Source organism: Nuphar pumila, chromosome 15, assembly GCF_984573655.1.
Source record: "Nuphar pumila chromosome 15, dmNupPumi1.hap1.1, whole genome shotgun sequence".
Taxonomy (NCBI): Eukaryota; Viridiplantae; Streptophyta; class Magnoliopsida; order Nymphaeales; family Nymphaeaceae; genus Nuphar; species Nuphar pumila.
The window spans coordinates 40711771-40727027 of record NC_143263.1 but is presented as its reverse complement, the minus strand read 5'-3'; the positions used below and the strand labels follow the sequence as shown (position 1 = coordinate 40727027).

Here is a 15257-nt window from a genome sequence, read left to right as displayed (position 1 = left end):
TTTATAACACTAAGCCAAAGTGCCAAAAGCATGTGCACTTATGAAAATCATAAACCCCAAACATACGCATGTCATAATGCATTCATATGCAATTTCAATATATGTGTTACCTACATCACGTATTGAAAATGTGCGTTGTCATCCCTTGATTAATTTTATTATATCATGTGAACACCCATGCTTGTAAATTCAAGCAATAAAGCATTAGTTTCATGATTAGCTAGTATTCTGAAAGATTTAAGTGCTAGGCTAAGCTTCCATATGAGCTACCCTATACATGAACAAGGATTCCATCGACCTGTCATTTGTCCACAAGCATGGACAATTAAGGAAATGACATTTATCATACTTTCCTTTGTAAAATATAGTCCAGCATCATTCGGCTGGGCAGGGTACCACCCAAATTTCAATATCATGCAAAAATTTTCATGCATGAGCATTACTATCAACCTATCATGATGAGTATGATTAACTAAGAACCAACCATTATGAGTGCCAATACATGCCTACCCAAAAGGAAGTGTTAAGTATATAGGTTAAGAGAACCTGTGACAAAAATTTTAAAACAGCATATGTACATATCTTGTACAAATGGAAAGGAAATGTACTTATATATATATATATATATATATATTGCTCCATTACGACACATTTCTCTAATAAGGATATAACTCGCATTTACATGGCACCACCATGGTTCACCTGAACCGCAAGCTCGAATAAGAACTTATTTTACTAAAATCATAAGTAACTTAAACTCATCAAATGTTGTGCTTGAACTTGACACCAATAAGTTTCTGTCATTACAACAAATCAACTAACACAGATCTGAAATCAATTATTCTGCTAGTTCATATACGGGAACAAGTAAGTCTCACATATTAAATCTGAAACAAAGGTAATATAGGAACTTAGTTCAAATTACAAGAATCAAAGCAACTACCTTTACCAAGACTTAGCTAAACAGTTTCCTTTGATAAATAAACCCAGACTATTTCAAAACAGAATTTTATTTCTGTTATTCACTTAACAGGACATCACTGTAACCTGGAATATATGTAACAGGATTGGATTTTCATCCAATATGCGGAGAAACAGAGATCATAAACTAAATCCTAAACTTACATTGTAAAAAAAAAAAACTGTAAACACCAATGATGTAGAGTACAACACATGGGATTAGTCTTCATATGCAAGAGATGACATCACAAAATATATCTAACTATGGATCCATCCTTAAGAACATCAGAACATTCTTCAAAAATATCCATGCTTTAAATGATATAAGACTGTGTAAGAGCATACATGATCACATGAACTTGGATTAACTTGATTCCAATAGTTAAGGAAATAAGTAGAACTCAAGTCTGATAACAGGTAATTAAGACATGTATTCAGATTGAATATCAATTAATAATCACACAGGAATATATTTGATATAACTGATACATTAGCATAGTCTTTCTATTATAATACAATTTCTGGTTTAATGACAGAACCCAGAGTTTCATAGGGGTCAAATTTAATCACAGCTCGAAGAACAAAAATCATAGGTAATTGAACTGGATGACAAACTGCAATGAAATCATCAACCCATAACATAGCAAACAGTTCTACACCTCTTAAAACACCTGAAATTTTTAATCCCATAGCATAACAAGCTTTGTCTAAAAGAAACTTCATAACGACCTATATTGTGCGATGCACGTAATATACATTGTGTAACCTGACTAAGCCAGGTTATACATGGTTCTTCCTATGCATATTCAAGATAAAGAAACCCATATTAGGAACCCTTAAGGAAAAATTTCAGACCTAAAATCGTTCAATAGGTTTACTATATGAGGTCTACAACGAAAACCCCTAAATTCCCCATTCATTGTTAGCAAGCCCCCTTTTTTTTTCGATTTAGGGCCTCACCGAAACCCCATCATTTCTTGAATACAGCAAAAAGGGAAAGAAACTGCAATCCCTACCGCAAACCCCAAATTTCTCAAACTTTTCCGGCGTTACGAACCCCGCCTCTCAAATCACTACCCAAAATCGAACCCAGGTTCGATTCCTCACCCAAATCCAAGAAGAACCGTACCTGTTTGGAGCTTTTTCGACGATCCTTCCGGCGATCGGAGGCTGCCGTGGCCTTCGGTGGTGGCTGGTGGCCAAGGCTCCACTCACGGCTGCTGTCGTGGTTGTTGGTGGCCGAATCTCGCCGGCGACCTCCTCTCCTCCGGCGCACGCACACAGACAGAGAGAACGAGAGAGACGAGGGAGAGAGATGAGGCTGAGTGAAGAGGGCGAGACCCCCTCTCCACTCCCCTCCTTTATTGGCCCCAGGCCCCCCTTTCTTTGCCGAGATGGGCGCGGGGTCGTTACGCTCTGCGTAAACCCCCCCCCCCCCCCCTGCGCCCCCCTTTCTGTTTTGTGTTAGGTTTTATCGGGCAACCCTTATCGGGTTGCCCTTTTCATTTAACAGGGCAGAAAAATTTATGGGGTGGGGCTCGGGTCCGAACCCGAGACCCGTAACCCGGCCCAAGTCAAAATGGATCCACAAGTGGATCCAAATGGATCCACTGTGGATCCTCGAATTAAATTAGATTTTTAAAATTTTAAAATTTTATTTATTCATTATTATCATTAAAACAAGGTTTCAAATGAATAAATCCTAATTACCCCCTTTATGGGTCCTGGATCCCAGGCCCAAATTACCCATATATCATAATATTTTTTTAAAATAGGTGCTTAAAATATCATGGTTATTACACCTATTCTCAACAATAAGAATGAATTAAGGCAAAGAAGGCTTAGTGAATAGCAGAAAAAGATTCATAAGAGACAAAGCGAGTGGGAGGTACAAAAGGATGAGTACTACAACGTACCTGAAGTGGAGGGGGGCTTTGTGTTGTTTGTTCAGGATCAATGGAAGGAACATTTGGACTAGATTGAGAATGATACTCCACCTCTTGAGCATGCTGCTCATAAAACGATGTGAACTCAACTCCAGACACCCTTCTGTTATAAGTCACAAGTCTATTCTCCTTTTTTGGTTCAGTATTCTCAGGGAAGGGAATTAGAAAGGAAAAGTCCAGTTCACTTTTATCCTCCTTTTTTCAGAACGAAAATATGGTCGATCTTCAACAAACTCCACGTTTAGATATCCATAATTTTTTTAGAATTACAAAATTTTTCCAAACTTGGAAAATACTGAATTTTAGACATATGAGGATGGCCAAGCCTTTTGTGCCATAAATCCAATTCTAATTTCTGAATATTATAACAAAATGCATTCTTGGGTAATTCCAAAAAGTTCATGTAATAAAGTCCTCCTTCTCTATGGCCTTCCCCAATCAGCTTCCCTGACTGGCGATCCTGTACCCAACAACCATGAGAAGAGAAGGAGATATTACATCCATAATCAGATATTTGTGAGACAGATAAGAGATTCAAATTAAGTTTAGGGATATATCTAACTTCTGGGATAAAAAATCTTTTGGATTTTTGAAGATTTTCAAAACATCCTATTCCTTTTACTTCAAGAGATATGCCATCGGCTGTAAAAACCTTTGACACACTTGAGTTATTTTTAAGACATTCGGATAGACTATTAACATTTGGGGTCATATGAAAAGAAGCACCAGAATCTAAAAGCCAAGGAAAGTTACCTGGACCGGAGAAAGATGCAATTGCCGCTCCAGTTGAGGCTTCGGTTGAGGAGGATACCCATTTGAGAAGAGGTTGAAGGATTTCCATCAGTTGAGCCATAGACACAGGTGCATCTTGATCTTTTGACTCAGATTCAACAGATGCAACTCTTTTTTCTTCTCTTCTTTTTAACTTTGGACATTGAGGTCTATAGTGCCCCGGTTCATGACAATGATGACAAATAACTTTTCTTTTATAAAAGTCGTCGTTTTGCCTTCCAAAATGAGGCGGCTTGTAAGTACGAGTATGATTCCCCGGTCTAGATACAGCTAAAACGAAGTCATCATCAACTTTTTGGAGTAATTTTTCCACGATGTAAAAGGGCCGATTTGGTGGATTCAAACTCCAGCCTTAGACCATTCACAAATTGATAGAAATGTTCCATATCGAGTTGCTTTTGGCGAAGCTCGATGTCTTCGGCACAATGCCATTTGGGCTCAAGAAGAGCCAACTCTTCCCAAAGTTCGGACAACTCATTATAATATTCTCGAATAGTTTTATCTTTTTGAGTCATTGTCCGAACTTTATCTTGTAAATTGCATACATATGCAATATCTTTAAGGGAATACATGTTTTTGAGGTATTCCCAAGCCTTATCGGCATGTTCAAACTTAGCTAGACTAGAGCATTTTTTAATGTCTATGCTATTGATGAGCCATGACATAATTTTTGCATGCCCTATCCTCCATTCTTTCCATTTCTTTTCAGAAGTGGCTAACGCCTTACTCTTCTCTTCTTCCGTTAGAGGAACCTCTTTATCACCCTCTTTCTTGGTAAGAGATAGTTTAGGTTCCAAATCGGAACCATCCACTATACCCCATAAACCTTTTCCCCAAATGTGGTGCTTTATAATCGAAGCCCACATTACATAGTTAGTATCATTTAACTTCATAGGAATGATGGTGATCTTATCATTGTCATCCATCTTTTACAAGGGTAAGAGAGGAATAAATAGGAGGAGAGAGAGAGAGAAAAAAATAAAAAGAAAAGAAAAAGAGTAGACAAAAGGAATAAGAGAGGATACAAAACCAAATTTTTTTGTAGAACAAGTTCGCCTTTCTTCAAACAAATCTTCTTGAGCCAAGATCAAGGTGATGAAACACCTTTTGTAAATGTGGCACGGAAATCGAGGCGGAAGCACTTCAAGATCTAAGGATTTCGTAGCTCTGATACCATGTAATGAAATGGTGGTCTTCAACAAATGCACAAATAACTCACAAACAAGTGTCTATTGGAGACACTACAAGCATGACCCTTGAAAGGGTATAAAAGGAAGAACACTTGAAAAATAAATAATACTTTATTCATGAACAAAATGCTTAAGAAGCATGGTACTTTACATTGAAGGGGTTCACCCCTATATATACAAAAAAGTGGAAGAGAGAGGAGAGCTCATTTTGAGCTCGCCAAAAGAGACGTTGGATTCCAACGTCTCTTAATATAGTTGTTGGACTACAGTCCAACAACATTTATTATTATAGCTATTGGACTATAGTCCAACAACATTTATTATAGTTGTTGGACTACAGTCCAACAGCTATTTGCACAGTCAAGTTCCAACAGGAACTTGACTGGATCAAATATCTAGTTTCTATTGCACTAGATGCTAAAAAAGAAAATAAAGAAAAATAGAAAAATAAAATAATAAAAGAAAATATAATAATATTAAATAATATATATTACAGTTTACATTTTAACATGTTGTCTCAAAGGGAGGCTTTTCTTATTATGTCATTTTTGTAGATGATTTCTCCAGATATTCATGGATCTATTTTCTTAAGTTCAAACATGAAGTTTTTTCGTGTTTTAAAACCTTTCATTCAATTATCAAGAATCAATTCAACAGTAATATAAAGATTTTTAGAAGTGACTCTGGAGGAGAATATCTCTCCAACCAATTTAAAATATATCTTGAGGATCACAGAATTATTCACCAAAGATCGTGTCCCAAGACCCCTCAACAGAATGGGTTGGCCGAAAGAAAACATAGGCACATCATTGAGACCACTAGAACCCTTCTTATTTCTCAAAACATTCTTAAATTTTTTTGGGCTGAAGCAGCTCTTGCTTCTGTTTATCTGATAAATCGCTTACCATCTAGGATATTAGGGGAAATATCCCCTTTTGAGATTTTATATAAGCTTGAACCTGATTATAATAGGTTACGAGTCTTCGGGTGTAAATGTTTTATACTTACGGACAAAAATGACAAGCTCTCTCCCAAAGCTATCCCTTGCGCCTTTCTTGGATATTCTGAAACTCAAAAAGGGTTTCGTTGCTATGATCTTCGAGATGATAAGTTATATGTCTCTAGAAATGTAACCTTTTTGGAAAATGAAAGTGGATTTGAAAAAAATGTTTCTCAAAAAGAAAATTTTGATTACTCCTTTTTTGACTTATTGTCTAGTAATGATGATATATCTAGTGATGATGATGTATCATCAAACCATGATGAGGAAATTAATGGTGATGTTGAAGAACATGACCCACTCAATGAACAAGAAAACAGGATTTCAAGTGATCCAATAACCTACTCACGCCGAAACCAAGACACCTTTAGAAGTGCTATTGATCAATATAGTGAACTTGTTCCTGATCACCGAAGATCTGAGAGGAATAGGAGACCTCCAACTCGTTTTGTCTCTTTTGATTCCTTCTCACCCCGATATAGAGCTTGTCTTAGTGCCATTCATTCTTATTTTGAACCAAGAAATTTTGAAGAAGCTAAAAAATGTATAGAATGACAAGAAGCTATGCAAAATGAACTTAATGCTCTTAAAAAAGCTGAAACTTGGGATTTCCAAACTCTACCCATAGGAAAGAAAACTATAGGTTGTCGATGGGTTTTTAAGGTTGAAACTAAGAGCGACGGATCCCTGGAAAGGTATAAAGCTCGCTTAGTTGCAAAAGGGTATGGGCAAGAGTATGAAATTGATTATGAAGAAACGTTTGCTCATGTAGCCCGAATGGTTACAGTTAGATGTCTTATTACTATTGCATCTATTAAAAATTGGAACATTTTTCAAATGGATGTGAAAAATGTCTTTTTAAATGGTGATCTTAACGAAGAAGTATATATGGATGCTCCACCAGGCATGAAGATTCCTAAAGATAAAGTTCTTCGTCTTCGAAAGGCCCTTTATGGTTTGAAACAGGCCCCCAAAGTCTGGTATGACTGATTTACTAGTGTAATGCTGGAAAATGGTTTCTCCTTATGTTATACTGACACTGCTCTATTTACTATAAAATCTAATGCAGGGATTGTGATATTATTACTCTATGTTGATGACATGTTAATTACAGGTGATGTTGTTCAAGGAGTCAAGGGTATTAAGTCCGTCTTGACTTCAAAATTTGAGATGTCAGACTTGGGTTTTCTGACATATTTTCTTGGAATTGAGGTTGCCTATTCGCAACGTGGTTATTTTCTATCTTAGTCTAAACTTGTTTGCGGGATTATTGACAAGTCAGGAATTTCTGATGACAAAGTATGTGAAACTCCTGAAGTTGTTGGAGCAAAAATGAAGATTGACGATGGTGTTCCTCTAACCGATCCTACTCCTTACAGGCAGTTGGTGGGTTCTTTAATGTATCTTAGCATTACTCGACCGGATTTGTCACATGCTATACACATCGCCAGTCAGTTTCAGCACGCTCCTACAACCGTTCATATGAGTGTTGTGCTTCACATCATCAGATATTTGAAGGGAACTGTGAATAAGAGAGTATTTCTATCTTCTTCTTCTGAATTGAAATTACTTGCTTATACTGACTCAGATTGGGGAGGTGACCCTAGCAACCGTCACTCCACCATTGGCTTTTGTGTTTTCTTAGGTGAGTCTTTGATCTCATGGCGATGTAAGAAGCAACAGAAGGTCTCTCTGTCATCCACTGAAGCCGAATATAGAGCCATGGCATCTACCACCATGGAAATTGTATGGATTCGACGCCTTTTGGAAGATATGGGAGTGTTTATCAGAGAACCAACAAAGCTATGCCGTGACAATTAAAGTGCAATTTATATTGCTAAGAACCACACCTTTCACGAGCGAACAAAGCATATAGAGATGGACTGCCATTATGTCAGAGAAGAATACTTGAAGAAGGTCATTGACCTACCATACATGACGTCTGAGTATCAACTTGCAGACTTCTTCACAAAAGCTCTATGTTCGCCAAGATTTCATTTCCTTCTTGACAAACTTGCGGTTATCGCACCATAAGTTTGAGGGGGGGTGTTAAAATGTATCACCAAAAAATCCTTGTTGTAAGTATAAATATATATATTTATATACATAGAGATACATATACATATAATATATTATATATATACGTATCTCTATATATATAAATATATATATTTATATACCTTTTTGATCTCTTACCCAAAAAGGGTATTTTTGTAATCTTGCGCATATTCCATTTGGAATATGTTGTATTTTTCTTTTGTAATTCTTTTTATTCTTTTCATTTTTATTTTTTGTTTTATTAAAGGTGCATTGGGGTCCCCCAATAGAGTCGTTGGGGGGCCTCCAACGGTCACAGATGTGACCGTTGGGGGCTCCCCAACAACTCATTTGGGAGCCCCCCCCCCCCCTTTGCACCTCTTGCCTCTTGTATAAATAGGGGTGTTCCCCCCTTGTGTTTTCCAAGCTTGAGAGTCTCAAGCATTTGTTATTTTTATTCAATACATGCATTGTTGCATGTTTACCATTTTTGCGTATTTTGTTCTAGTGTTGTGAGAGCAAAGTTACCGGAAGCGCCTAGGCAAAAGGGGAAGCGCGAAACGTCGCGCTTCCGAAGCGTGAGGGGAAGCGTCCCCCTTTTTTGGGAAGCGCGCTTCCCTTTTATGGGAAGCGCTTCCCCCACGCTTCCCCCTCGCTTCCCCATTTTTTTCATTTTTTTCGCTTCCCCTCGCTTCCGGTTCACTTCCTAGGTCGCTTCCGGTTCGCTTCCTAGGTCGTTTCCGAGACGGTTCGGAATTTTCTTCTAAGTGGTCCCACGCTTCCCCGCTTCCTAAATTTTTGAAAGTGCCTCGCTTCCCGCTCCCGCTTCCCGTGTCGCTTCCCGCTCCCGCTTCCTCGACTGGTAACTCTGTGTGAGAGTGTTTGTGAGCACTTCTTTTATAAAGTATTTATGCTTGTATGCGTATTGTCTCTTCATAGACAATTTCACAGAAGGTTCTATGTATGAGTGTATTAATGCAATGAATGCCCTATAGTTTGAAGAAAAGGATTTGTAGGATACAAATTTAGCAGGAGGTTTAGAACTTCTAGATGATTTTCTGGTTTGCGTTTCAGAATATTTTTCTAGTGCACATAAAAGATTGGGATCCTTATGCCTGGAGTATTATAAATAATTGGTGTCCTTCTGAGTTTGCTCTTCATTAAATACATTATCAAGGTGTTCTGAATCTGCCATATCTTGACCATCATCTGGGTCACATTCATAATCATAATTATCATGCTTTGGAGTTAAATCTAATAGAAAGGAATACTCAGTTACTTCTTTAGCATTTAAAAAAAAAACTTTCATTTTCCAAAAAGGACACATTTCTTGAAACATGCAAATTTTATTTTGAGGGTCAAGACATCTATAGCTTTTTTTATTATCTGCATAACCTAAAAAGGCACAAGGGATAGCACGGGGAGAAAGTTTATCATTTCTGTTAGTGAAGACAAAACATTTGCATCCAAAAACTCTTAATCTGGAGTAATCAGGAGATAATTTAACAAATTTTTCTATTAGAGTCATGTTTTTTAATGAGGAAGATGACATTTTGTTAATAAGATATGTGGTAATTAAGGTTGCTTCAGCCCAAAATTCTTTTGGTACTTGGTTTGCTATTAATAAGGTCATAGTAGTTTTTATAATGTGTCTGTATTTTTGTTCAGCCAAACCATTTTGTTGTGGTGTGTGAGGACAAGATCTTTGGTGTGTGATGCCATGTAAATTGAGATAATCCTTAAATTCTTTTGATAAAAATTCTTTCCCTGAATCGATACAAAAAATGAAAATATCATTTTGAAATTTGTTTTTTGACCATTTTGTGAAATGTTTGAAAGTGTAAGAAAACTTCAGATTTATGTTGAAGGAAGTAAATCCAAGTATGCCTAGAAAAATCATCAACAAAAATTACATAATATGTGTATCCACCTTTTGATATGACTGGTGCAGGATCCCAAACATCTGAATGCATTAACTCAAATGGCCTAGAGGAAACAAAAGTTCTGTCATGAAATGGTAATCTCTTTATTTTACCAAGAATACAATGTTTACAAGCAAAATTTTCATAATTGCAAGATTTTTCTAAACTTGAAAAATGTTGGATTTTGGATGTGAGGATGACCAAGTCTTTTGTACCACAAATCCAAATCCAATTTCTGAACATTATAACAAAAAGTATCCTTGGGTAATTTCAAAAAATCTATATAGTAGAGACCTCCTTCTCTATGGCCTTCAATTAGCTTTCTTGACTAACGATCATGTACCCAACAACCATAGGAAGAGAAGAAAATATTACATTCATGATCAAATATTTGAAAAACAGATAAAATATTTAAATTTAACTTGAGAATATATCTAACTTTTGAAATAAAAAATTTGTTGAAATTTTAAATTTTTTTAAAATTACCTATTCATTTTATTTCAAAAGATGTACCATCGGCCGTGAAAATATTTAGCACACTTGAGTTATTATGACATTCAATCAAAATACCACTATGTGGGGTCATATGAAAAGTAACACCTGAGTCAAGAAGCCAAGGATATATACCGTGATTGGAGAATGATGAAATTGCGACTCCAGTTGATGAAGATGAAGATGCTCCTTTGAGAAGAGGTTGAAGTATTTCAATTAGTTGTGCCATAGATACAGGAACATCTTGATTGCTTGAATCTTTTGACTCTTGTGATGAGCTAACCGAAGCCACTTTCTTGTCATCCCTTCTTAATTTGGGGCATCGAGGCCTATAGTGTCCCGATTCATAATAATGGTGGAAAATCACTTTCGTTTTGTTATAATCATTGCCTTGTCTTCCAAAATGAGTTGATCTATAGGTACGCGTGAAATTCCCCGGTCTAGATACAGCTAAAACAAAATCATCTATATTTTTTGAAGTATGCTTCTTTAGCCTATTCTCCTCCATAGTATCAACAATAGAGGTAACTTTTCCTCTATGTAGAAGAGTTGATTTGGTGGTTTCAAATTCCGGCCTCAAACCATTGATAAATTGGTAAAAGTGCTCCATATCAAGTTGATTTGGCGAAGCTCGATATCTTCGGGGCAATGCCATTTGGCTCAAGAAGATCCAATTCTTCCCAAAGTTTGGACAACTCGTTATAGTATTCTTTAATACTCTTGTCGCCTTGGGTCATAATTCATACCTTGTCTTGCAAATTGCACACATGTGCAATATCTTTAAGGGAATACATATTTTTAAGATATTCTTAAGCTTTATCAGCATGCTCAAATTTTGCAAGACTTGAGCATTTTTTTATATCTACACTGTTAATTAGCCAAGATATGATCTAGACATGCCCCATTCTCCATTCTTTCCATTTTTTATGATGTGGCTAAGGCTTTAGTCTTCTCTCCTTCCATGAGAGGTACTTCTTTCTCATTTTTCATTTTTGTGATGATTAGTTTTGGTTTTAGATCGGAACCATCTACTAACCCCCACAACCCTTTTCTCCAAATGTGATTTACATAATTAGTATCATTTAATTTTATGGGCATGATGGTGGCTTTATCATTGTTATCCATTCTTACAAGGGTGAAAAATGAAAATGAGAGGAAAAAGAAGGTGAGAGAAAGAGAGAAGAGAAAAAGTAAAATGAGAGAAAGAACAATAGAACAATCACGGTTTCACGTTCTTTGAGGGGTGTCAATGATTACACCAGCCAACAAACCACTCTTTTCTCCGACTATACAAGCATAAGGACACTTGAATCACTAACGGAGAAAGAGTCTTCTTCTTGCTTCAAAGGCATGGAAAACGAAGCAGTAACTTTAAAAAAAACTCCAAGAGCTTCCAAGCTCTAATACCATGTAATGAAATACCTGCCTTCAACAAGAACACAAATGTTGACAAGTGTCTATAAAAGACACATTAACCAAAACCCACGAAAGGACACAAATAAGAAGGCACAAGAATAAAATGAATAATCTTTATTAACTTCACATAAAATGCTTAAAATACATTAATACAATTGGAGGGCGATAACCCCTATTTATACAGATGAATGACCTCTTGGAATAGAGCTAAGAGAAGCACAAGAGATTCATTGGAGCTAGTCCAACGGCTCTATTTGTAGTTGTTGGACTAGCTTCAATGATTCTCAAACTAGTTAAGTCTAGTTCAAATGAAACTAGATACTAAAATATATATATATATATATTATATAAATATATATATATACATATATATTATGTATATATACATTGGTACGTACACATAATATATATATATATATATATATATACACACACACTTTAACAATAGTTCTTCTTGTCAAATTTAATGGGAACAACCGTAACCACTTCCTTGTCGGCCGTGACGAAGAGAGAAAGAGAAAGATTGAGAGAGAGAATAAGAATGTGAATGAAGAGGGGTCGAGCTCCGCCTATACACAATCTCATGACTACACGAACCACCAACTCACGATCCCACGATCTCAAGAGTTTAAGGCTATGATACCATGTAATGAAATACAAGAGAGGTGAGTACAATGCAAAGCCACTATGGCAAATACAAGATCACTAGAGGATTCACAAACACAAGCCACTAATGGGCAAGAGAGCACATAAAAAATATATTTTTATTAATAATAATACTTAAAAGAAGCATACTTAAATGTGGCACAACCCCACAAATATACAATAGAGAGAAGGAAGGAGGGAGCTCAACTAGCCGTTGGGCTAGTCCAATGACTAGTTGAGCTAGCCGTTGGACTAGCCCAACAGCTAGAAAAAGAATCTCAAAAATGCCCCTAATGGATGTAACCTATTATAAACAAAGGAAAGTAATATAAAACAAAAAAGTAGTACAAAAAGAGAAAAAAATACATAAATATCTAGATACATACTATGATACAATACATATATATATATATATATAAATACATATTCAACAAATTCTAGTAATGACAAGTCACACATAAATATAGAAGGCAAGCAGTTTTAAATAATAGAATGCCATTCTCATCCTAGGTAAAGTCGAATGAACAGGAACGAATAAGCTTATTACAGTTTACTTGCACCATTCTTTTAACTGTGATATTTTCTAGTGTCCATTTTTATATAATACTAATAACTGTGTTGACAAAAACTATGTTGTCTCATTTATTTATTCATCTCATTTCTTGGAAACAGGATGAGTGGACTGGGGATCAAAAACTGCAATACACTGATATCCCTGAAGATATTGAGCCAGTAGAAATACGACCCATGGGAAACTATGCAGTTTCTATAACATGGCCAGACGGGTTTAACCAGGTAATCTTTTTCATTTGGCGTTGATGTTTAGTAAGTGATGGGAGACGTTTTCCTTTTCATGGGGATTGAAACAAAGGCAGCATCATTCAAAAGAAAAATACAGCAAAGCATAACATAATAAAGTGAGATATGTTATTACATAAATAATGAACAAGCTTATTTTTGGCTTGGAATGCAACCAACATGCCTAAAGCAAGTCCGTCATGATAGAATTAATTTAGCCAGATTCACTGGATTAGTTATTATGCCCATTACCACTTGGTGAAGTTGGTTAGTGGGAATACTGGTTCAACATGATAAGGAGCCTCGAAGTTAGCCCCAATGATTTGGTTTCATTATAATCTATGGTGAAAAAATCAATTAGGGACATTTTAACCTTGCCAAAAAAGAAGACAATGCAAAACCAAGCTTCATACTTATTACAATAAGAGACATCAGCTACACAATAAAGGAAGGAGTGTCCAGGATCACATTTGCTGCATGAATGGAGGAAAATGCACAGGTATTGCAAATGTGATCATCATTGACGTAATAGAAACAGACTTGATTCCTGAAAATAAAAGACTTTAATAGAATCAACATCCTTCATGTCTTTTACAATTCCGAAGTTTGTTCAGTGTACTTTACATTTTCTAAGCATGCATCACACTTAACATTATTTTTCTTAGCTTCAATAGACCACGCTTCATTGAAACTTGGATTTATACAGTGATCTATTAAGCAAATCATGGGAACTCCGTCATTAAGAATCCTACATTTTTCTACACTGCCTGGTTATCATCTGCCTATTTTGGTGTTGTGTCTGCACCTGAACTGCCCGGTGTTCAGTCTTTTGACAACTAAACTTATGTGCATTATCCAGCTGTTGGTGAACTGAGACTGATATAATGTATTCCACAGAACATCATAATTGTAATGTATAAGATTGGGCACCATCCTAGTACTGCATTAAACTGATGCTTTTTATTACATGATGGATTTACGTGCTTCTTGGTTAGCAAGAAAATGGTTCTAAGGATGTGTTTCTGGAAGAAGCCATGAACTTGAGCAACATGTATATTGGAAATCCATCAGTCTTATGGCAGCCAACGTCCTGATGGCTTGTGTATGACTTACCAAACCATAGGAAAAGACAAAACCTCTCTCTCTCTCTCTCTCAGCATCCCCTCTCTCTCATGCCTACACCTTGCTCATACCAGTAACGGCATGCCACAATCTTAGGTTATATTTTAATATTAATCTGCTTGCCTGTGTTCTGCAGATTGCACCGTATGATCAATTAGAGAGTATGGAGAGGCTTATTGACACTCCTTAAGCCAGACCAAAGTGACGGATGAAATTGGATTTACTGAGGAGACTGCTTCTATCTGCTCCTTGGAAACATGAACTAAAGCCACGATGGAGAAAATGTGAGGGAAGTGTGTACATCTTCTAGTGATTGTAGCGACCCCATATTTTTAGTAAGTGTTGATGGCCCCATCTTGATTCATTAATGTATTTTTCTATTCATAAGAGTAATGTTGTATGTCAATTAAACTGATAGGTCTGGCAATTTTGTTGTGAAGTTGTCTCTACTACCCTTAATCTGTACAATTTATCCGTCAAAATTTCCACTCCTTGATCATGATCTCATTTTGATTTTGTTTGTTTCAGGATACTGTGTATTTGGTTCTACTGCTGCTATAGATCGCAAAATCACACACACACACACACACACACATATATATTCCCTCTTATTTTAATTATAAGGTATTTCTTCAAGGATTGTTGTCAAATTAAAAGACTTTGTATAACCTAATGAAAAGACAACCGTAGTGAGAAGAAGTGGATCGCTGCTTCCCCCATGAGAAAAAAATGGCATATATGGTAAAGCTCCCAATATGGACCACGGTACCGTCCAATCCTTCCTTCCAAGCAATCAAAATACCCCCGGACCGTCCCACCGTTGGCTGGGAAGCATAGAAACAATTCCTCCAAAGTTTGTCTATGAAGGCTCAGTCTAAAACCGGCCTTTTTCGAGCAATGGAAGTCAAGATGAAGTGCTTTTTTTCTGGCCCACATA

The 15257-nt window shown here is 36.5% G+C and overlaps 1 protein-coding gene across 1 annotated transcript in view; it reads left to right on the top strand.

The window, feature by feature from the left end:
• Window positions 1-14827, top strand: part of HCF101 (ATP binding protein) — a 138096-nt gene extending 123269 nt beyond the window's left edge. The window contains exons 14-15 of the mRNA XM_089990039.1: window positions 13073-13195; window positions 14457-14827. Of these exons, the coding sequence (XP_089846165.1) occupies window positions 13073-13195; window positions 14457-14510 (177 nt within the window). The 3' untranslated portion in view covers window positions 14511-14827. The remainder of the gene's footprint in view (window positions 1-13072; window positions 13196-14456) is intronic.
• Window positions 14828-15257: the final 430 nt, after the last annotated feature.